Source organism: Equus przewalskii, chromosome 9, assembly GCF_037783145.1.
Source record: "Equus przewalskii isolate Varuska chromosome 9, EquPr2, whole genome shotgun sequence".
Taxonomy (NCBI): domain Eukaryota; kingdom Metazoa; phylum Chordata; class Mammalia; order Perissodactyla; family Equidae; genus Equus; species Equus przewalskii.
Genome location: NC_091839.1, coordinates 15,168,979 through 15,191,209, shown reverse-complemented (window position 1 = coordinate 15,191,209; position 22,231 = coordinate 15,168,979). Strand labels below are relative to the sequence as shown.

Below are 22,231 nucleotides of genomic sequence, written 5' to 3'. Positions count from 1 at the left end.
GGGCCCTGAGCAGAGGACAGCAAACCTGGCCGTCGGAGCCACCTGGGGAGCTTTCTAGAAACACAGGGTCCTGGCGCCCATTCCCAGAGGCTGCCTCAGTTCTGGCCAGTCCAGACCGGAGCATCTGGATCGGTGCTTCTTGATACTTTTGGAGCCAGATGCCTTGAGAGGACGAGAGCCACACACTCACTGCAGAAACGCGCATGCGCACCGAATCAGCGCCGCTGATGGAGTGCCCACTGCGCGCTAGACCGTGGGCTCCTTCTGGGGGCCCGTGACGGGCGCCAGAGCGCCTGCACACCTCTGAGGAGGTGCCCTGTCCTGGCACGGAGGGGACGGACCACTCCGAAGAGCTGCCTCCCCAACGCCGTCGCGGGCACCAGGTCTGAGAAGCCCCTGCCGACGCCCGTGCAGCGCCCGAGCCCCGGCGTGCGCCAGCCAGACCGAGCGCACAGGCAGCTCGCTTGCCAATGTGCCCTTGGAGAGGGGATCCGATGCGAACACAGATCAGGAGCTGGAGGCGGAAAGCACGAGGGCAGCCTGCCTCGGCTGGAGTGTGCGGAGCAGGTGTTCACACCGCAGTCCCAGCAACCCGGCTGCGTCCCGAACCCGCCGAGGGCTGGGCTGAGGGACCCATGCTACGGAGGGGCCTCGGCCCTCAGGGAGGAGCTGCAACTTGTCCAAGGTCATCGGCCAGTATCCAGAGAGGCCAGGACGAACAGGTGGAGTCTGGAATCTTTGTATCCTTGCCGCCGCGCAGGCGGGGGGCCAAGACATGTGGATTCAGTTTCAGCTCAGGGAGGCTGGGCACCTTGCCCACGGTCACCCAGCTTGTAACAGATAAGATCAGGCCTGGAGCCCAAGGTCTTTCCCACACCCAGTGAGGGACGCTGGGGCACTCATCTCGGAGGGACAGCAGGCTTCTAGGGGAAAGACGAGTACAAACGCACAACAGACAGGAGACCCCCTGAGGGTGGGCGCTGAAGGTGGGGCAGAGGACCGGCGACGACAGGGAAAACACGGGAGACATCTGCTGAGCACCCGCTCTGGACTCCGTTATCTCTCTGAATCCTCACCAGCCTACGAGGAGCTACTGCCGGCAGCTGCACTTTACAGACAGGAAAGTCGTGGACAGAGAGAACAATTGCCCAAAGTCACACAGCAGAGTCCAGTGCCAACGCCGGCAGTGGGAGGTGAAGCGGGGCCCGGATGGAAAGCCGCCCCCCACAGCCCCACGCCCTCCTCCACAGCAACACCGCTGCTCTCCACCGACAGGTGCATTTCTACCTGTCAAACCAGTTTCAAGGACTGAATTTGCTGCCCAGTTTCACTGCGAACAAACAGTAAGGCCTATTTCCACCCTTTCTGATTTAAGAACACCGTGGCCGCTGCCCCCACCATCCCTCTCACCACCGCCCCCCAAAGCTCAGGAGGCCAGAGGTGGCTGCACATTGGGGCCCCTCCCACCCCGCAGCCATCTCCACTTTCCACAGGAGTTTCCTGGTGAGCAAAGCCCCCTCCCCCACCTCAGGACTGACTCCAGGGCTGGAGGTCAGGCAGTGGGGAGTGAGTCACTGGCAGGACTGGAAGCGGGATACGAGCCTCACAGATTGTGGCCGGTGTCATGTGCTCTCTGACGCCTGCCTTGCAAACCCCATGTCTCCTCCCCACACTGTGCTCAGTGGGACTGAAGACCAGCCAGGCCTCGGGTCATCCTGGCAGTTTGGTCTGGAAGGGTTCCTGCTACGACCCCCACCTCGGTCCTCAGAAGAGCTGGGGCCACGGGATGGGGAGGGGTGCGTCCAGCTGGCCCCTCCTCACTGGCGCCCGCTTCCATCCACGTGGTAAGCGCAGCGCACACGTGCCCAGCCTGGCAGTACTGAGGAAGCCTCTTCCACTCACAATTTCCAGCCCACCTCCTCCCCAAGCTTCCCTTCCTTTCACACGCAACCGGCTTGCTGCAGGGACACTGCCCCAGCGGGTTCATTCCAGCCGCTCAGACAGTGGTCAGCAGGGCCAGGATCACTGGCCCTATTTCACAGATGAGGGAACAAACAAGCTCAGCAAGAACAAGTGCCTGTCGGAGGCCACAGCACGCTCCTGCCGGGCTGGCCTGGGAGCACACTTGGCTTCACGGGTCCCCCGCCTGTCCTGGCCTCGCCCCTTCCAGATCGGCTGCACACAGACCCACCAGCGCTCATTCAACCACTGTGACTGCGTGTCCTTCGCGGGGCTGAGGAAAAGCGGAAACGAGGACGGACAGTGTCTGCTCCCCCATTCCAGTGGGGGGAGACCACCAACACGAAGCACCGTGTAAGGGAGCATCAGCCGGCCGCCGGTGCAGTTAGGGAAATGAGCAGGCCCTGGCGCTGTGCGAGATACCAAGGCCCTCTGAGCGCTGGCCGGGTTGAGCCTGCGAAGGCCTGGACCCTCCCTCACAACCTCCCTCCTCCAGACGGTCTCACCTGCAGGAGTCCCCCGACACGTGACCTCAGGCAGACGCCCCCGAGGCTCCCACCCAGCTGGGCCACCACTTCGCCCCAGTCCCAGCCCTCCTCCACCCCAGCCAGGCTGTGGGCCTGGCCGAGCTCTCCTCCCACGGCAAGGCTCTGCCGAATGGGCACCCTGAGCTGGGGCCCGAGAGCCCTCCAGCGCTGCTGTCTCCAGCCCGGGGACGCCGCGGCACCACCTGGCCCAGGCAACTTCTCCATCTCTACGATGGAAGATCGGCTTCTCAGTGACGCCTCTCCCAATTCAGACCTGTCAACTCCTCCCTCGCCCTTGGCCTTGGGCTCATGTCACCAGGAAGCGCCAGAAGGACTCCGTCACCCTGCCCACTGGGTTTACAGCTCCAGTGACAGCCCCTGTGCCTTCCCACGCCTTACAGACCTCCAACAAGACCTCCGAGACCAACCAGCTCCCCCCTGCAGCCCCCAGCCAAGGCCCTCTGGCCTCTCAACCAGGGAGCCCCTGGCCCAACTTTCTGCACCAAGTTTCCTCCTCTGCGGCCTGGCAGGCCTCCGCCGGCCTGAGGCCCAGGCGGGTCACCACCACTGCCCTCCCCAGGCATAGAGGCTAGCCCCTGCTCCTCAGCACGGACAGGCCCTCCAACTTCCTGTCCTGCAAAGCTCATCGTCCAGACTCACCAACTTCACCAATCACCCTTCCCTTGCCTGGGGCCCAAGATCACCCAGCTCCTTCACTGTGAGGCCAACGCCTCAAGCCCTCCCCCAGCCAAGACAGATCACCTCCTCCAGCCGGTAAACCGACCCATTTCTCCACGCCATCGCCTCTCTGCCAGTCCTTGCCATCCCTCTCTAAACTCCCAGGAATGAGGGACTACCCCCCACCCCGCCCCCCACCGTGAGCGCTCACCACCTCCACCCCTTACCCAGGACAGGCCAATCAGCAACTGTCCTCTCAACTCCTCCCAACCAGACTCCAACGGACTCTCCTTCTTGACATTCTCCCCTCCCCTCGGACCCCCTCACTGCCTCTCCGAGACTGCCCATGAAAAACAACCCCAGCAAACAAAAACACGTATCTGCCAGGATCATGGCAGCTGCTATTTCTGCGGCAGGAACTTACAAGGACTATCTTATTTAATCCTTCCCATAGCAGAAATTAGCACCTCCATTTGCAGAGAAAGAAACAGGAGGCTCAGAGAGGAAAAACGGCTTACTCCAAGCCAAACAGCCGGTCACACACAGCTGTTCCTCTTCTGGGAACCTGCAAACCAGAACCTCTCCCCTACCCCACCCCAAGCCAAACTCTCCAACTGCCCCGGCCACAACCCTCCAGCCCACAAACTCACCATCTTCCCTGCCCCTTGCCCTGGGCCCACAAACTAACCACTCTCTCTGCCCCTCTCCTGGAAGTTTGCGACAGCAGGAACATCCAGGCCCCAATCTTGTGAACCAACTCCTCCAGACTGGCCCCTAAAATGACCAGCGTCAACTAACAGCAGCCCTAAAGCGACCAACAATAACTGATCTTCACGAAGGCTCATCCTGGCCACTTCTGAGACACAACCTTTTTCAGTCCTCTCTTAAACCCGTGGCATGGGGATTACCACCCACTCTACAGATGGGAAAACAGAGGCTCTGAGGAGTTAGGTGAGCAGCCTGAGGTCGTGAAGTGGGCAAATGGGAGTCAGGACGTGAACTGGAGCCTCTGCTCTTCACACCTTGCTCTGCCTCTCCAGGTCTCTCCCACTTCCTGCTCTGAACTCCCTGGACTGGATACCATGCTATACCCAGGACCCATTGTGACCCATTCCCTTCCTCAGCCGCAGTCCCCAGAGCCCTGCAACCCTAAAGAGACCACCTATCCCTGGGGCCTAAAGCCCAAGGATGTGGCTGGCTCCCAACATCAGGAATCTTAAATTAACCACTATCTCCTTAACCATAACCAGCCACACTGGTATCTAGGGTGGGCTCCCTGCGTGAGGGACAGAGAGAGAGAGAGAGATCAAGATCCTTCTACAGCCAGGCCCCAAAGCCCCTTTTTCAGGAAGCAAGAAGAGGCATGTGTGACTTTTCTTCTTCTCAATGCCAAGACCTAACTCCTCCTCTGACCATCCTCCGGATCCTCAAATTGACTACCAACTCTGCTCCTTTTGTGCGGATTTATTCTGACTCCCTTTCCACAACCCCAGGCTTCACCATCTCCTCTGCAGCCGCGCTCCACGTTCATTCCTCTTCCTCCTTTCGGCCAAGAACGTGAGCAACACGACCACCCCTTGCTCCACGGCTTGGAGACGAGCAACTTAACCTCCTTCCACCCCCACGGGCCCATCAAACTCTTCCGACTGCCCTTTCAGAGCCAGTGTTGAACCCCTCTCCCCTGATTGCCCTGTCCCTCTCTGGGGGAACTACGAACTCAAAGACTATCGCCCTCCCAATCCCCCAGGCCACCAAACTTCTTTAATTGCTCATCGTTTTAATTCTTAAAATGATCACCTTTAGAGTCTCTTGGGGCGGGGGCGGGGGGCAGTGGGCATAAACCGGCTACTTCTCACCTTCCCAACGCCAACAGCCGCCCCCTCTCCAACACCCTCCAGCTCTAAACTGATCCCTGTCTCCTTAAATCATCATTAGGTGCAACTTACTGAGCGCCACCTCCGTGCCGGGCGCTGCACGGACGCCCGGGTACCCCCCGAGCCCGCCCCCGCGCCCCGGCCGTAGCTACCGTGTCTCCAGGGGTCTTTGGGCTCCACCGCTCCGGAGACGATATCCTCGTCGGACGGGAACGTGACGCGCTTGGCCGCAGCCTTGAGGCGCCCGTCGGCGGGGGGCGACGCGGGGCTGGGAGACCGGGCCTCGGCGGGGGCCTCCTCGGCGGCGTCGTCCGCGCCCGGCCCGGGCGGCGCCTCCTGCGGCGGGGTCTCCATCGCCGCCGCCGCCGCCGCCGCCGCCTCCTCACGGGGGCCCCGGGGACATGCCCCGGGCCCCGGACTCGTCTCTCCGGGACCGCCCGCCGTCCCGGGGCATGGGCTCCGCCGCCGCTTCAGGCGCCGCCTCCGTCCGCTCGCCTGGTCGTCGTAGTCGTCGCCGCCGGGAGCCCGAGCGCACCTCCCCCGAGCCCCGCGCGCGCCTGCTCGTTCGCAGCCGCACTTTCGTCAAGGGCCGGCGAGCCCGTCGCGTACTAAGAAGAGCAGAAAATCAATTTAAGCCATCTGCAGGTAGAGTTGCTCGCAGGTTGTTGGAGGAGGGGACAAAAGTGAGAAACAGCCACGAGAAAAAGGAACGTGGGCAGCGAATCTGCAGGACCGGAACTGCAGAGCATGAGGGGCGGGGCGAGGTGGACGCCGTCTCCCAGAGCAGCGCGCAGGCGCGAACCCGAGCCGCCCCCACCCCGCCTCCCCCCTCCATCTGGATAACTGATGTTCTCGCTCGCACACATTCGTCACGAGCTCAGGCAATGGAGAGGGGAGTGGAGTTGACAGAAATAAAAACATCTCGTTGGCGTTGGCTGGGCTAGCCCAACTGGTAAGGAGAGAGGCAAAGGGATGGAGAACTTAAAAGGAAAGACGATAGGAGCTGTGATGAACGGCGATGGACGCTGACAGAGGGATCCTCTGCCTGGAGGGGAAGCCTCTGCCCCCTTGCTATTATTCTCTAGCCTTTCATTTGCAGACTGCAGTTTCATCAATAGTTCTCTGTATTTGGATAGCGTTGCATAAATATAACTTAAATTTAAAAGCTAAAATAAATATGAGCCCATGAGTATCAGAGCCTTGATCAAAAACAAAAAAGTGGGAGAAGGAAGAACTTCCCAAAGCAAGAGACGAATCTGCCCACCTAAATACCGGGCAATGGAGCAGGTAGATTGCCCAGCTGGGAGCGAACCAGCACGAGCTCGAGCCCCGCCCCTAGGGGCTCACTTCAATCGCTTAATATTCGCCTTCGCACTTTCGCCAGCCTTTCCCAACCCTTCCGTCAATTTGGGTGGGGAAAGGCGGGGCTAAAACCAAAAAAAGGGGACCCGGGGAGGAGCCAGTGACGTAGTTGCCAAGGCAACTTGACAGCTTTGCCCGGCACTCGCGTGAGGTGGCGAAGTGAAGCTGAGGCTCTCCGCTTGCCCCATTCAACATCGGCCGCCGCACTTTCGCCACTGAAGACGGACGGTCAGTCTCATCTATACTCAATGGGAGCATCACTTCCATTCCGAAGTCGATGGGACTACAAAGGGGCAGACGTTACTTCTTTGAAGCGAATCTGCGGAAAGACTACCAGTGGCGGGATAACGGACGCGAGTGACACTTATCCATCCACTGGAGCGAGATGGAGAAAGCGTGAAGCTTCACCCTGACCCCGAATGCCCAGCCTCTTCTCTGTGTGGTCCCGGCGCAGGGTCCGACCCTTCCCGCACGGGCAGGGTGGCTGACCCTCGGTCTCTGGTGTGCGGGCCACACCGCCCAGACACCGGGGAGTGGGGGGAGCGCGACAGTGTCACCCAGCGCCAGCCACGCCCCTCGCAGTGTACCGCCCCCCACCCGAGAAAGAAAGCGAGTCCAGGTCTCCTAAGCCGGCATTCCGGTCCCGGGGACGAAAGGTGATCCGCTCCCGGCGCCTTTATCCGAGTTCCTCCCAGCCCCTTGACGTGTCCTCCCCTTCTTGGCCCAGCTCCACCGATCCAGCCCTCGGATAGCCACCCTTCCACCCGCTAAATCTGGCTCGGTCCCTGAGTGGTACACTTAAAAAAACAACAGGAGGCGAATTTTCCTGGGAGTATTGGTTCTTTGGCAGGAGGGGAGTATTGGGGAGCATCTTCAGGGTGGCTGAACTTTGTAACTTCCTTAATCAACAATTAACCACTCTGCCATTTGCCTTCCCGCAGTCCCCCTCCGCCTCCCCAGTCCTCAGGGTTTGGCATGAGGCCCATGTTTCTGTCCAGTTTAGAGTTCTGTGAGGTAGAGCTTCCCTTTCAACACGATCTGGAGCTCCTGGGGTTGCAGAATTTTACTGACTAGACCCTGGAGGATCCAAGAAACCGGTTGCTTGGAGCTTGGTTCAAAATGCTGAAGGAGTTCAGAACTCTATGGGGCCTGTTGTTCTGGGCTCAGGATCATTCGGAGGCCCGGGACATTGTGGCTAGGCCCAAGGCAGAACATAATAATGTCTTTAGGGCTTGAAGGTGTATGCAATGATGTCGCTACACCGGAGCAGCGCCTCAGCCTGCACACCTATCGGAGTCTGCAGCTGCGACACGTAGAAGTTGGCCACGTCCAGGTCAGTGGCTCCGAAGTGGGCAGTCACATGCACGCCCTCGTGCAATGTGAAGCTCACCTGGCGGCCCACCATGGCCAGCAGGCTGCGGAGGTAGCGTTCCCGAAGGGCGGCTCGGGCCCGCTGTTCCTGGGATTCCTGGGATTCTGGAACTCCGGGAGACTCTGGGATTCCAGGAACCTCTGGCTTCAGGGGGGCCCTGCGTCCATCGGGGGCAAAGCCTCGGCTCCAGCCATCAGGGCCCCGGGGGAGGCGGAGCACAGGCACAGGAATGGTCAGTGGAGTCTGCATAGTCCTGGCTGTCGGGTGAAGAGCAGGGAGCCATTACACGGGGGGGGGGGGGAGGCAGGAGGGAGGACTGGGTGCAGAGGCTGGTCTACCGCATCTCAGCTTAACCCTCCTGAAACCCGACTCCTGATTCCGCCTCCTAAAATCCGCGCCACCCCTCACCAGGGACTTCTGACTGCTTTCATCACAGCTTTTTCCCCTGACAATAAACATGTGCTGAAAGAACGAACCCCAGCCTCCTCTCCTCTCTCGCACGCTGCCTATCCAATCCATCGAGAAATGCCAGCTTCCAGATAATTCCTAATCACACAGGGGCCAGCTTGAAAGGGCTCCCACTGGCCAAATCAGAACGGTTGAACATGAAACTAATGATAGTTATAGATGGAATAAAATAGAAATCCACGAGTCCACACTAATTATAAATAAATAAGTGAATAAATAAGGGGAGAAGGAAAATTCTTCCTTACAGAATGGCAGCTAAAACCATCAAAGGATGCTAAAACTTGTGGCTGAAGGTTGGATGAGGCCCAGGAGACCTACATAGTCTTAAAGTGCCCCTCGCGAGATACATTCGTTGTGAAGAGTAAAGAGTAACTATGGTGGAGAAACCTGGCGGACACGGCCTTAACTTAGGCACCAAAGCCACCACGGGCAGGAAAGGGACAGACGGACACCAATACCTCCTGATGGGAGGCACTGAGGACGGGGCACTGTTTCTGTGGTATGCCCACCCAAAATGGATTACCTGATGCTAATCATGAGGTAACTCAAATTGAGGGACATTCTGCAAAAAAATTAGCCTGAGTTCTTCAAAAATATCAAAATCGTGAAAGACAGAGAAAGGCTCGGGGCGGGGGGGGGGGAATCTATATATTTATTCATTCACGACCTGACACTCCTCACTCTCCACTGCCAACATCTTGGTCCAGCCGCATCACCTCCTGCCTGGACTATGGAGTCCGCTCCTCCCTGGGCCACTGGTTGCACCTTCACCCCGCCATCAGTCTGTCCCCATCCACAGCCAGAGCACCTGGTCCCACCTGAGTCAGATCACGTCTCTCTTGTACCCAGAGCCCTCTCTGGCTTCCATCTCCCTCAGACCCAAAGGCAGAGTCCTTGGCACAGCTGTCAAGACCCCGCACGCGGCTCTCTGCGCCCCGCCCACACTGGCCTCCTCGCTGTTCCTCAGGCACGCCTGGCACGGCCCCACCTCAGGCCCTTGAATTTGAGGTCCCCTCGGTCTCTATCTCCTTTCCCCCTCCCCTGACCGCCCTGTCTTAACTCCCCCTCATCTCCCTCCACCCCCTCGGCTGGCCTCATCATTCTTTGCAGCACGCGCCACTCCCAGACATGATACTGTATATTTATGGTTCTGCTCATGGGCTTTCTGCCCTGCAGGATGGCTGCTCCCCATGGGCAGCGACCTTGCTTTTCTCACTGCTGCATCCCCAGCTCCTGGAACACTGAGTGGCACACAGACCAGGCTCCGTAAATACGGTTCCTGCTCTCCCTGCTGGTGGAGATTGAGCTCCTAGGCCTGCTGAGCTGTGTGACCTCAAGCGAGAGCCAGTTTCCTCTTCCACTGTATGGAGAAATGCCACCAACTGCCACCTCTGCTTGTTATCAGGATTCATCAGGCTCATGAAGGACAGGGCCTGGGCCGTACTAGGTTCTCCATAACGTTAGCTACAGTTATTAATTTTAGTATTGCTGTGTGACCTGCGGTAAGTTGCTTAACTGGTCTGGGCCTTGGTTTCCTCATCTGTAAAATGGGGATGATATGAGGACCCACCTGAGAGGGTTCTCATGGGGACTAAATGATCTAACAAATTGACAGTGTTTAGCATAGGCCTGGAACATATTCAGCGCCACTGCCGTGATGTTGACGGCATTCAGGAAACACTGGCTTTGTGGGTAGGAGACGAGAAGGAAGTTTCAGGAAGCTGCGCCCCTCCCCGGGGCTCAGGCCCCTCCTCTCTAAAGGGATTAACTGAAATGACTGACAAGTATCAGGTACCCAGCATCACTGGGGCCACTCTCGGCGTGGAAGGGACTGAGACTGTCCTTGTTCTCATCACGCCCTTTCTGTGCCTGCAGCTTCCCCGTGAGCAGCTTGCTAGAAAGGACCTCGCAGGCAGATGGGCCCAGGCTGCAGACCGGAGGCTCTGGCCTTGACACTACTGACATCTGGGGCTGGATCATCCTTTGTCGCGGTGTGGGGGGCTGTCCTGTGTAGAGGTGGAGGGTTTTCGCAGTGTCCCTGGCCTCCCCCTACAGACACCAGGAGCGCCCCCCACCCCCACCCCAAGTTATGACACGCAAAGATGTCCCTGTGGGTGAACACTACGGGAGAAGCATTATATCTCGACAAAGCCATTTTTTTTTTTAAAAAAACAGCTCTCCATATATTGCCACGTGTCCCCTGGGGGACGAAATAATATTGTCTCTGGTTGAAACCCACTGATGCGGACAAACAGGGGGAGGGAAGGTAAAGACGGCTGCTGAACACGTCAACATACTCACAACCTCACCGACCCCTCGAAGGGGAGTTTGACGACATCTAAGAACACTGTCAACGCACAGGTCACTCAGCCCATCGAGAGCCCGGGGCCGGAGACTCTGGGAGGCCCGCCTTCTGCACCTTCTGAATTCCATACCACGTGTTTGTATAACCTTTCCAAAAGCATTTTTAAATTCTAATTTTAAAAAGGAAGGGGTATATTGTAACGCTTCCATGCCCCTAACCCACTCCCCAAACCTCTTTCTGTCCCCAGCCCAGACCTTTCCCAGCCCCCTATTAGGAGCTGCCACGTCCTCCCAATGGGACGCCACCACTGGTGGCCCAGATCGAATCCTTATCAGCAGAGGCCAGCGAATTTCTTCTGTGAAGGGCCTGATGGTAAATGTTTTAGGCTTCACGGGCCACAGGGTCTGTGTCACAACGACCCAACTCTGCCATCGGGGCAGGAAAGCAGCCAGACAATATGGAGTCAGTGAACGCGGCAGCGCTCCGATAAAACCTTACTTGCTGGGACACTGACGTTTGAATTGTATATAATTTTACACGCCACACACATTTTTTTAAAGTTTTCCAACCACTTACAAATCTAAACCCCTCTCTTAGCTCACGTATCATACAAGAACAGGTGGCGGGGCCCCAGCTCCCCCCGGGCAGAGAGGATGGGGGCGAGGGCCGGCAGAGCAGGCGGGCCCCAGCCCTCCCAGATCCACTACGAAGGATCTGGGCAGGTCGACTCCACGAGCAGCCCCTCAGCTCCGGTTCCTCATCTGTGACATGAAGCATAAACAGGCTCCTAGGGCATCAGTATCCAAAGGATCTTTTCAGACACCATGTCTCCTCAGAGAAGAGAAACAATAGAAAGAATAAACAAATGGGACTACATCAGACTAAAGAGCTTCTTCAAGGCAGGCGAAAACAGGATTGAAACAAAAAAACCCACTAATTGGGAAAAAATATTTACAAGTTATATATCCAACAAAGGGTTAATCTTCATAATATATAGAGAACTCACACAGCTCAACTACAAAAAATCAAACAACCCGATCAAAAAGTGGGCAGGGGACATGAACAGACATTTCTCCAAAGAAGATATACGGATGGCCAACAGGCACATGAACAGATGCTCATCATCACTGATCATCAGGGAAATGCAAATCAAAACTACACTAAGATATCACCTTACACCTGTCAGAATGGCAAAAATAGCCAAAACCAAGAGTGACAAATGTTGGAGAGGTTGTGGAGAAAAAGGAACCCTCATACACTGTTGGTGGGAATGCAAACTGGTGCAGCCACTATGGAAAACCATATGGAGAGTTCTCAAAAAATTAAAAATAGAAATACCATACGACCCAGCCATCCCACTACTGGGTATCTACCCAAAGAATTTGAAGTCAGCAATTCCAAAAGTCCCATGCACCCCTATGTTCATCGCAGCATTATTTACAATAGCCAAGACGTGGAAGCAACCTAAGTGCCCAGCAACTGATGACTGGATAAAGAAGATGTGGTGTATATGTACAATGGAATACTACTCAGCCATAAAAAAGGACAAAATTGTCCCATTCACAACAACATGGATGGACCTTGAGGGTATTATGTTTTGGTTTTGTTTTTTGTTTTAAAGATTTTATTTTTTCCTTTTTCTCCCCAAAGCCCCCTGGTACATAGTTGTATATTCTTCGCTGTCGATCCTTCTAGTTGTGGCATGTGGGACGCTGCCTCAGCGTGGCTCGACGAGCAGTGCCAAGTCCGCGCCCAGGATTCGAACCAACGAAACACTGGGCCGCCTGCAGCGGAGCGCACAAACTTAACCGCTCAGCCACGGGGCCAGCCCCGAGGGTATTATGTTAAGTGAAATAAGCCAGATGGAGAAAGATGAACTCTGTATGACTCCACTCATAGGTGGAAGTTAAACATGTAGACAAAGAGAACAGATTAGCGGTTACCAGGGGAAAAGGGGCGTGTGGGGAGGGCACAGAGAGTGAAGTGGTGCACCTACAACATGACTGACAATAATGTACAACTGAAGTTTCACACGGTTGTAAACTATCATAATCTTAATAATAAAAAAAAAAGGCTCCTAGGGTTGTGGAGAAGATCTTTCTGGGGAGGCTGGTGATACACAGGCAAAGGACATCCCACAATGCTCTGGACTCCTCACTCTGTCTCCTACCCACATCCAGGGGCCGGCCCGCTGGCGCAGTGGTTAAGTGCGCACATTCCGCTTCAGCGGCCCGGGGTTTGCCAGTTCGGATCCCGGGTGCAGACATGGCACTGCTCATCAGGCCATGCTGTGACAGGCGTCCCACATATAAAGTAGAGGAAGATGGGCACACATGTTAGCTCAGGGCCAGTCTTCCTCAGCAAAAAGAGGAGGATTGGCAGCAGATGTTAACTCAGGGCTAATCTTCCTCAAAATAAAAATAAAACAAAAACAAAACAAAACAAAAACACACCCAGGATCCAGTGACTTCCCATCACCCCCACTCTGCCCCCTCCTCGGTCCAGCCACCATCACCTCCCATCTGGACTATTGCAGTCACCTCCCCACTGGGCTCCCGGCCTCTACCTTCACCCCACATCAGCTATCGGAGGGCTCCCATGAGAACTAAGTCCAATCACATCCCTCCTCAGCTCAGAGCCCTCCCACGGCTCCCACCTCACCCAGTAAAAGGTAAAGTCCTCCCAATGGCTACGAGGACCTATCACCTCTATGACCTCATCTCCTAGCCCTCTACCCTTTGCTCACTGTTGCAAGTCCTTGAACATGCCAAGCACTCCTGCCCCAGGGCCTTTGCACTACTGTTCTCACGGCCTGTTACCTTCTTCCAGATGGGAGACATATATATATTTCTAGACACATGCGTCACCTTCCTCCCTCACTCCACTCAGGGAGGAAAATAGGAGCCTTTCACTTGCATTATCTTTTCTTCATAGCACAATCCCCTCCCGACAGTATGTCCTGACTTGTTCATCTCTGTCCAGTCTGTTCTGCCACAGAACATAGAGCTTTGTAAGAAGGGCCATGTCTGATCTCTTCACAGCTCCACCCCCAGCCCCACTTAGGGCCTGGCCAACAGGGGGACTCAGGAAAGATTTGTCGAAGGAACAGAGATCCACCCCTCCACATCATCCGTGTGCCTGCTCGCTGCTGGCCCACGCTGGGTGGTGCTGGGGACACAGCTGTGAGTGAAACTGCTGGGCCCTGTCCTCATGGGCTCACAGTCCAGTGGGTGACACAGATGTGTCTCTAGACAATGCCGACCCAGAGTGGGCAGGGCTGGAAGGAAGGAGCTCACAGGCCTCAGGAGCCTGGAGGGGACGCCTGGCCCAGCCTAGGGGGCAAGGGGTCTTTTCCAGGAAGGGCGCTTCGGGAAGATCTCTCTGATAAGTGACATTGAGCACAGACCTAAATGAAATGACGAATTGGGGGACGAGCATTCCAGTGAGGGGGAACAGCGGATGCAAAGCCCATGCAAGGGTGAGTCTGAGGCATAGCAAGGAGGCCAGTGTGGAGGCGGGGGCAAAGAGAGAAGGGCCTGGAGGGCCGTGGTGAGAATTTAGACCTCTACTCTGGGACAGATGGGAGCCGTGGGAGGTTCTGAGCAGAGGAGGGACAGGACCCGACTTCGGTTTTCACAGGATCGCTCTGCCTGCTGCACAGAGTGGATTGTGGGGGACAAACAGAGAAGCAGGGAGCCAGCAAGGAAGCCACCGTGGTGGTCCCGGTGGAAGATGGCGGTGCCTGGGACAGGGTGGGGGCAGCAGGGGTGGGGAGACTAGGGTTGAAGGGTTTCGAGGGTGAGACCCCTCACAGTTTGCAGATGGACTGAAGGAAACAGCAGAGCCAAGGAAAGACTCCCAGGGTTTTGCCTGACGGGGAAGACCACAGAGACCAGGATTAAGGGATACACATTTTCTAACTTCTCTGACCACTGCACTCCAAGCTTAGCCATCAGTCATCAGCCCCCAGGGCTTTCCCCCAACATAGGTTAACCTTCAAGTGTTTTAAGAGAAACACCCTAGTCTTTGGGGTTATTACTTAATTAAGGACTGATGGAATTAAGCAAGTGGCCACAGAATTAAGTCCCTGGCCACAGAGTTAAGTCGCTGGATAAAACAAAATTAAGGGTGGGTCAGTGCAGGGCCTGGTTTTCCTGATTAGGGGAAAAAAAACAAACAGGGAGTTGGTGGCCCCAGTGCAAGCTCCATTTTCCAGAAGAGGAAGCTGGAGCGGGGAGATGCCAAATCATGTACCGGGTTTAAGCCGACAAGTGGCAGGAAAAGGGAGCGAACCCAGGGCAGTCCGACAGCAGAGCCAAGGCCATCCCTCCTGCCCTATGTGGAAGGGCAGATTTATTCCAGCCAGCAGAGGGGAGCCCTGGCAGGTCTGGGAGCCCAGGTGCGACCTGATGGGAAGCTGGTTGGAGAAAAGTCACAGAGAGTGTGCCCAAGAAAGGCAGGCACCATCCATTCTTCCTGGTGACCTGGCCCCAGAGCCCTTTATCCCTTTCAGAATCCGAGCCAAGGATTTCCTGCCTGCCCACCGGTGTCAGGAGAAACGTCCAAACCCATCCCCCACTACTTGAAAAACTAATTAACTCAAGAGCCCATCGCTTTGGTCAATGGTAGGGGCAGGAGCGGAAGGGACCGCCCTGCTGGAGGCCTCAGTGCTCACTGTCAAGAAAATGGGCGGGATCAGCAAAGTGGGCCAACATTTAGCTGACCCTTCAGTGACCCGGGGAGGGAACCAGCTGAGCGGCCAGGTTAAGGGGAAGACCCCAGACCTAATTAACCAAGGTCCTGACCCGTCCACACCCCATCCACACCCCGCCTAAGGGTGGATCCCATCTGGATGCAAATTAGTTAAATGGGGCCTCCCGAGAGGGTCAGGACCCCAGCACAGATCCCTCCCCTCCCCTCCCCTCCGCCCCGTCGGCCGGTCAGTCTCCTCTCCATGCCCCCTGGCCGCCCATCACTCTCCTTTTCTTATACTAAGCAGGTCCTCCCGGCCCCCAGGGGTCCACTCCCCGATCCGCCCAGGGCTGGACCCTCTTCCCAACTCCCGGCTCCGATTAGGTTCCACCCCAGGAAAGGCGGGAGTCTGAGGATGGATGCCCTGATTACTGTTATTACCGCCGTCGCTATTATTTTCCCGAAGGGGAGGATTCCGCGCCAGCACCCGCCCCCCCTTCCCCCGACCTGCGGCGTCGGGATGTCCCCGGTGCGGCCGCTCGGGGACCAGAACCTGCCTCTTCCCGCCACTCCCGGCCCTGCAGACGGGCGGGCGTCCCGGGCCGGGGCCGGGGAGCAGGGACGCGCCGGCCACCCGCCGCCACCACCCCGCACTCACCGAGCTCCGCGGCGGCTGGCGCCCCACTTCCGCCGGTGCCGCCGCTGCAGAGGGCCGGCCGGGCCGCGAGCCGCCGAGCCTGGGTTCCGCCCGCGCCGCCGCCGCCCCACGTGGTCGCGGGCGGGCTCGCAGGCTCGGAAGCCCGCACGGCCCCGGGCACCACCCCGCCGGTGGCTGGGCCGGGCGCTTTGATGGGATCCAGCAGTGTGCGAGGTGGGGGGCATCCGGGATGCCCATTTTACGGAAGGAGAAATTGAGGCTCAGAGAGGGGAGGACTTCCGCCCGGCTGAGAGAAGGGCAGAGCGCGGTCTCAGCATCCCCATCCCCCTACTCGTGCACACGCCTACCCCTCACGTCCACCCCGAGCCCCACGTTCCCTGGCTGAAACCCCGAGATCGTGCTCTCAGCAGCCACGCACGAGGACGAAGCCTTGGAGAGAAGCAGCCAGGATGGACCAGAGGCGGTGGGTTGGTCCTGCAGCCCCATTTTACAAAGCAGGAAGCTGAGGCCCTGCAAGGCAGATCGGCGGGCCTGAGATGCTGTGGAACCTCTGCTCTGGGCACAGACAGAATTCGCTTCTTCCGCACAGTTTCACTAAGGGAGGGGCGTTGTGGGCCTCTGATTCCCGGCTAGATCCCCAAGGCCTCGTGCCTGGCACACAGGCCCTCTGCAAATATCCACGGAAAGAGTGCGCATCACAGGAGCGCCCTACATATTTGTTGACTGGACTATGAACCAATAGGGGCGCTCCCTGGGAACAAGATGGACTGGGCTCCTGTGCTCTCAGAATCTTCACTCTAGGGGGGCTGAAGGGGCAGGATGGGGTGTCCATGAGTGAGCACATCAACAGGATCCTTCAAGGCTCCATGAGGGATCTAAAAGGGATAAAATACGGGCAAGGGGATGGCGGGTGGCAGGGTTGGGGGAGCTTTTTTAAGTGGGTGCTCAGAGGAGGTGACAGAGAAGAAGATGCCACCTCATGTAACAGGTGGGGAAACGGAGGCTCTGGAGGGAGCTGGAGATAGACGGAAGTGGTGGAGGGTAAGTTGTAAGGCCGTCCACAGGGTGGGGCACTGTAGATCCGGTGGTCAGGGAGGTCCCCTGCTCTGACGAGGACAATTGGGCAGAGACCTTGAATAACAATATGAGGACCCTGGGGCCTGGGGCAGCACTGCAGGAGATTAGCATGTGAAACTGACTCCGGGCTGCGCTGGGGACACGTGGGGGAGGCCGGACCCTGGCCCTGACCTCAGGGGGCTTGTGGTGTGTGTGTGTGTGTTGGGGGGAGGAGGGGTGGAAGGAGAGGACAGTCAACAAGCAGCTCTCTATCACGATGTGGTCGGTGCCAGGAAGAGAGAAAACTTGTAAGGGTTGGAGGGTGGGGCAGGGTGTCGATGCCACTTCAAACGGCGACCAGCGAGAGATGCTTTGAGGAGGGAAGTTCAAGGAGGCCCTAGCGGAGGGAGCTAAGACAGCTGGCTATTCCGTTTTAAGGGCGATTCCAGGTCTAGGAGCGGAGTGTGTGGGATGGCAACCCTCCGTGCAAACTCCCCGCCCCTTAAAGTGGTCAAAAGACCCTCTTGGATCTGACCCCGTTTTCTCGCAGAACTCAGTCACCCACCCCTGTACTCCCCCACCTTTTTATTCTTGAATACACACGCTGGCTGGCTGACTCCTCAGCTCCTGCAGGTGGCAAATCCACCATGCCCTTCCCGGGCATGGGGAGAAAATTGAGCCCCCTCCCCCCCACCAGTAACCCTGTCCCTTTAGAACCGTGCTTAGCTTTATTTTGCTCCGTGGCATTTATCCTGGAAGACAGTCTGTATTTACATAGTTATCTCGTGGAGCATCCGTCTCCCTGAAAGAATAAACTGCCTCAGGCCAGGGATTACTGTTTTCATCCCTGCGGTATCCTCAGTGGTTTGAATAGAACCCGGCACACAGTAGGCGCTCAATAAATGTTTGCTCAGTGACTTTGTATTGGAATGCATTTAAGAGAATAGTCCCGATTGCTCTTAGGCGCCCAGTTAGAAACGTGGCCCCTACCATTTTCTCGCTCGGGGGTGTGTGTGGGCACCCTGTGCCTCAGTTCCACCAGCCCGAACGCAGGATCGGGAACAGCTGCTTCAACGCGTGCTTGTGTAAACGCGGCGTCGTTAAGGTTTGGTCACTAAGCCAAACGCAGTGGGCACAGCCTTGATTGAGTTTGGCTGCCGGCGGGGCCCCTACGGGGCCTCGCGTCCTCTCCCGTCAGGCCCCGCCCCCGGTGGGCGGAGCCACGGGCCGGCCCAGCACGTGTAAGAGTTCGCGGCGGGTCGCCGCAGTCACTCACCTGAGCGCCTGGGTCTGAGCGCGCACGGCCCGCGCGTCCTCCGCCCGCCAGCCCGCCAGCCCGCCCGGCCCGTGACCCATGTCCCGCCGCAAGGCCGGCTGCACGCCCCGCCGAGTGGACCCCGCGCCCGCCGCCACCCCCGGCGACGAGATGGAGATGCCAGACCTCGTCATCGAAGTGAAGCCCGAGCCAGACGCGCGGCCCCTACAGGCCCCGGGGCTGGGGCCCTTCTCCCCGAAGGAAGTGCCCGTGCCTGGGCGGTTCGAGGGCGAGCCCCGCCACTCCCCCGGCCCCGGGCCCGCCGGGGGCCCCCTCCACGCCCTCGGCGCGCGGAACCCGTGGGCGCTGTGGACGCCGCTGATGCCGAACTCTCCCGGTGAGCGCCCCCTGCCCATGCCCCGGGCCCCTCCGACCTCCCCCTTCCCTCTCGCGTGGGACCCCTTCCTCCGGGCACCGACCCCCGGCCTGCCTTATTTCCCAGGCCGGGTCCTGGCCTTCAGCCCCTTTTCTGACCTGCGGGTTTCCCCTCTCCCTCGGAACCCCCAGCCCCCATCCTGGCCCCACCCCACACTCACCACCCGCTTCCTCCCTGCAGACCGCCAGCCCTGGACCGACAAACACCCAGATCTGTTGACCTGCGGCCGCTGCCGGCAGACCTTCCCGCTGGAGGCCATCACCGCTTTCATGGACCACAAGAAGCTGGGCTGTCAGCTCCTCAGAGACCCTAGCCCCTGCCAGGGCTCAGGTGAGTCCGGTCGGGATGCGGTCCCCCTCTGGAGTTAAAGGGCCCGGCTTCCTGTGGGCACAGGGGCTGAGCTGGACAGGCGGGGCAGTGAGAGCCACTTCCCCTTTCTCGCTCCCCATCGGGTGCAGCCTAGGCGTGGCCAGGGCCTGCCCTGTCCTAGGGCTGGGACTACTAGTGGCGAGGGTGGGGGGGCAGCGGGGGCTGGGCAGGGAAGGAGGGCCGCCCATAGGGTGTGGCCAGCCCCAGAAGACTGGTCTGGGGATTTGCCACACACACACCCCCCCAATCTGGTTTCACTTCTCCTTCCCCTTGGCCAGAAATAACTGGCCAGGTGGCTGGACCAGTGTGGTAGTAGGGGGGACCTCAAGGGAGGAGGGCAGCGGCCTGGGGGAGGGGGAGCGGAGGCCAGCTGGAAGGGGGCATTGGCGACCCTCTCCCACCTCTCGATCACTTCTGGTTGAGGTGCTGGTGCGTTTGCTCAGAGCCAGGGAAGGGGGCCTCCCTCCCTGATGGAATCTCCCAGGCCTGCATGCCGGGAAGCCCCTGGTGTGAGGCAGGTCCTGGGTGTCCGGACACCTGGGTTTCTCTTGGGAGGGAATTAAACCGTTCGCATGCTGCTAGGCTCATGGTCAGCTTTCGGTTAGTGTTGGCTGTGTGGCTCATCCAAACCGACGAATTTCTAGCCCCTGGCCCCTGTGCTCCTGGGACTTTTGAGAAATGGAATTATGTGGAGGGCTGGGCCTGGGGGAGGGTCCCGTGGGGGGAGGGAGGAGGAGCTGTGATTGAATTAGCTGTGGAGTTGGAGCAGGGAGGGTGGCCGGTCCCATGAGGGAGGGGCTGTGATGGAATTACTGGAACCCAACACTCGGAGATGGGGATGCTTAGTCTTGGAGAACTGTGGGTGGCTCAGCCCCTTGGCTCAGCTAAGGTTTCCTGAGGGCTTACGTGGACCCGAACTCCCAGCTGTTGTGCATTCGAGGTCACAACCACCCTAAAAGAGAGAGGACCCCTAGGATCCCCATAGCCTAGCAAATGAGGAAACTGAGGCTCAGAGAGGGCTATTTCTTGCTCAAGGTCACACAGCTAGGGAGCAGGAGGGCCAGTTCTAAGTCAGGCCGGGCTGACCCTCTCCACCTCCCACCTGTGCTCTTGACCCTGGGCTTTGCAGCAGGAAAGCCACCCCCATCCTGTCTGGCCTTGGAGAAATAAAGGCAAGTGGATCAAGGAAGTCCCTTACGGACAGCACCTAGAGGGTCCAGAGAAAACCTCCAGTTTGGAGGGCTCTCAGGGTGGGGTCCTAGCTTACTACCCCCATCTAGACCTTGCTCCTGTCTTCTGTAAGATAGGGAAAAGATCATGCGTGGAACCCCTGAGCTTGGGGCCCCGGCACAGAAACTCACTCAGTAATCAAGAGCTGTTTTTATTATCAAACCAACAATCTTTTTGTGAAAACCTGTGTCTTCCACTCCCTGGGTTTCTGGATTGAAACCCCGGCCTCACCCCTTGCAAGCTGTGTGACCTTGGGGAAGTGCACCTGGCTCAGTTTTCCCATCTGGAAAATGGAGGTCTTCTTTCCTGCCTCCGAGGAGAGCTGTGAGTGGGCTGAGGCGGGGCCCAGCCTGGCACACTGAATTTGGTCCCTTCTTCCACAAGGCCTTGCTGACCCCCCGACATACAGCAGCGCTCCCCCGTCCCTCACTCGGCTTTAACTTTTCCTTAAAGATCTGCAAGCACACAGAGAGAATCCTCGTGGCCTCATCCCCCACTCCACAGACCTTCCCTGCTTCTCGTCCTCCCACCCGCCTCTCTGACACTAGAGGGCTTCGCCTGTGTGCCCGCTCTGTGCTCTCGGCCCCTGGAATGGAGCCTTTCCCACGGGGCGGCCAGCTGGCAGCTGGGCACTGCGAGGGCTGACTGTTGGCCGTGCCGCTGACACCTGCTTTTTCTCTTCCCTGCAGACGGCAAGGACCTGGAGGCCCTGAACTGCCTCCGCTGCGGCAGACAGTTCACGGGTGCCTGGAAACTGCTGCACCACGCCCAGTGGGACCACGGCCTGTCCATCTACCAGACGGAACCCGAGTCCCCCGAGGCCCCGCTGCTGGGCCTGGCCGAGGTGGCCGCGGCCGTGTCGGCAGTGGCAGGGCCGGAAGCCGAGGCCAAGGGCCCACGGGTGAGCAGCCTCGGCCGGCGGAGCCCCACCTGCCCCGTGTGCACCAAGACCCTCAGCTCCTTCAGCAACCTCAAGGTGCACATGCGCTCTCACACGGGCGAGCGGCCCTATGCCTGCGACCAGTGTCCTTACGCCTGTGCCCAGAGCAGCAAGCTCAACCGCCACAAGAAGACCCACCGGCAGCTGCAGCCCCAGAGCCCCTGCACGGACGAGGGCAGCCAGGAGCCTGCCGCCCCTCCAGAGCCCGCTGCCCACGCCGCCGCCCCGGCCAGCACCCTCCCGTGCAGCGGCGGGGAGGGCGCTGGGGCCGCCGCGACGGCGGGGGTCCAGGAGCCGGGGGCGCCTGGTGGTGGGGCTCAGGCAGGTCCTGGGGGCGACGGTTGGGGAGCCAGCACCGAGGAGCGGAGAACTGACCCCAGCAAGAGCCAGAAGGCGTCGCCCAAGAAGGCACCCAAGCCCGTGGGCAAGAGCCGCGGGCCGGGCGGCAGCTGCGAGTTCTGCGGGAAGCACTTCACCAACAGCAGCAACCTGACGGTGCACCGGCGCTCACACACCGGCGAGCGGCCCTACGCCTGCGAGCTCTGCTCCTACGCCTGCGCGCAGAGCAGCAAGCTCAACCGCCACCGCCGCATGCACGGCCTGGGCCCCGGCGGGCCCCGCTTCGAGTGCCCCCACTGCTGCGTGCCCTTCGGCCTGCGCGCCACCCTGGACAAGCACCTGCGGCAGAAGCACGCCGAGGTGGCCGGGGAGGCCTGAGCAGCGGGAGGGCCCTCTGCTGCCCCCGGTGCCGCTGTTCCTGTCGCTTGGGTTGACCTTGTCCTTCCCTCTGCTTCGAGTAAAGCCGCCCCCCTAGTTACACATGGTTGGTTTGGACTCTGGCTTTCTCGGGGTGTCTGAGGTGGCGCGGGAGGCGTCCCTCTGTGGGGTGGACGGCTGGACAGACCGGTTTGGAATGGGGGTGAGGGGAAAGGCCAGCCCCCAGTGCCCGGGGCGCAGCGGGACTGGCACAGAAAGCCGTGCTCCCGGTTTCCGGAGTGGGCGAGGCCAGGGCAGGGGCCGAGCGAGGGCGGGGAGAGGCCTGGACCTGTC

At 58.8% G+C, this 22,231-nt stretch overlaps 3 protein-coding genes across 7 annotated transcripts in view; 1 reads left to right on the top strand and 2 right to left on the bottom strand.

Moving 5' to 3' along the window:
- The window catches only part of PPP1R37 (protein phosphatase 1 regulatory subunit 37), a 39,918-nt gene extending 32,703 nt beyond the window's left edge, over positions 1 to 7,215 (bottom strand). The window contains exon 1 of the mRNA XM_070632928.1: positions 5,191 to 7,215. Within this exon, the coding sequence (XP_070489029.1) occupies positions 5,191 to 5,392 (202 nt within the window). The 5' untranslated portion in view covers positions 5,393 to 7,215. The remainder of the gene's footprint in view (positions 1 to 5,190) is intronic.
- GEMIN7 (gem nuclear organelle associated protein 7) lies at positions 5,421 to 19,129 on the bottom strand. 5 transcript variants are annotated; one of them, XM_070632932.1, is made up of 2 exons: positions 15,896 to 16,119; positions 5,421 to 5,646 (listed from the first exon to the last, which is right to left on the bottom strand). In XM_070632932.1, the coding sequence occupies exons 1-2, from the start codon at positions 16,117 to 16,119 to the stop codon at positions 5,421 to 5,423; spliced, it is 450 nt and encodes a 149-aa protein (XP_070489033.1). The 5 variants fall into 5 exon arrangements, with proteins under 5 accessions (XP_070489033.1, XP_008541595.1, XP_008541594.1 ...); XM_008543373.2 differs by lacking the exons at positions 5,421 to 5,646; positions 15,896 to 16,119 and adding exons at positions 7,222 to 8,029; positions 18,803 to 19,129; XM_008543372.2 differs by lacking the exons at positions 5,421 to 5,646; positions 15,896 to 16,119 and adding exons at positions 7,222 to 8,029; positions 18,863 to 19,098.
- On the top strand, positions 17,846 to 22,000 carry ZNF296 (zinc finger protein 296). Its single transcript, XM_070632931.1, has 3 exons — positions 17,846 to 18,603; positions 18,823 to 18,972; positions 20,931 to 22,000. The coding sequence occupies exons 1-3, from the start codon at positions 18,306 to 18,308 to the stop codon at positions 21,896 to 21,898; spliced, it is 1,416 nt and encodes a 471-aa protein (XP_070489032.1). The 5' UTR covers positions 17,846 to 18,305; the 3' UTR covers positions 21,899 to 22,000.
- Positions 22,001 to 22,231: the final 231 nt, after the last annotated feature.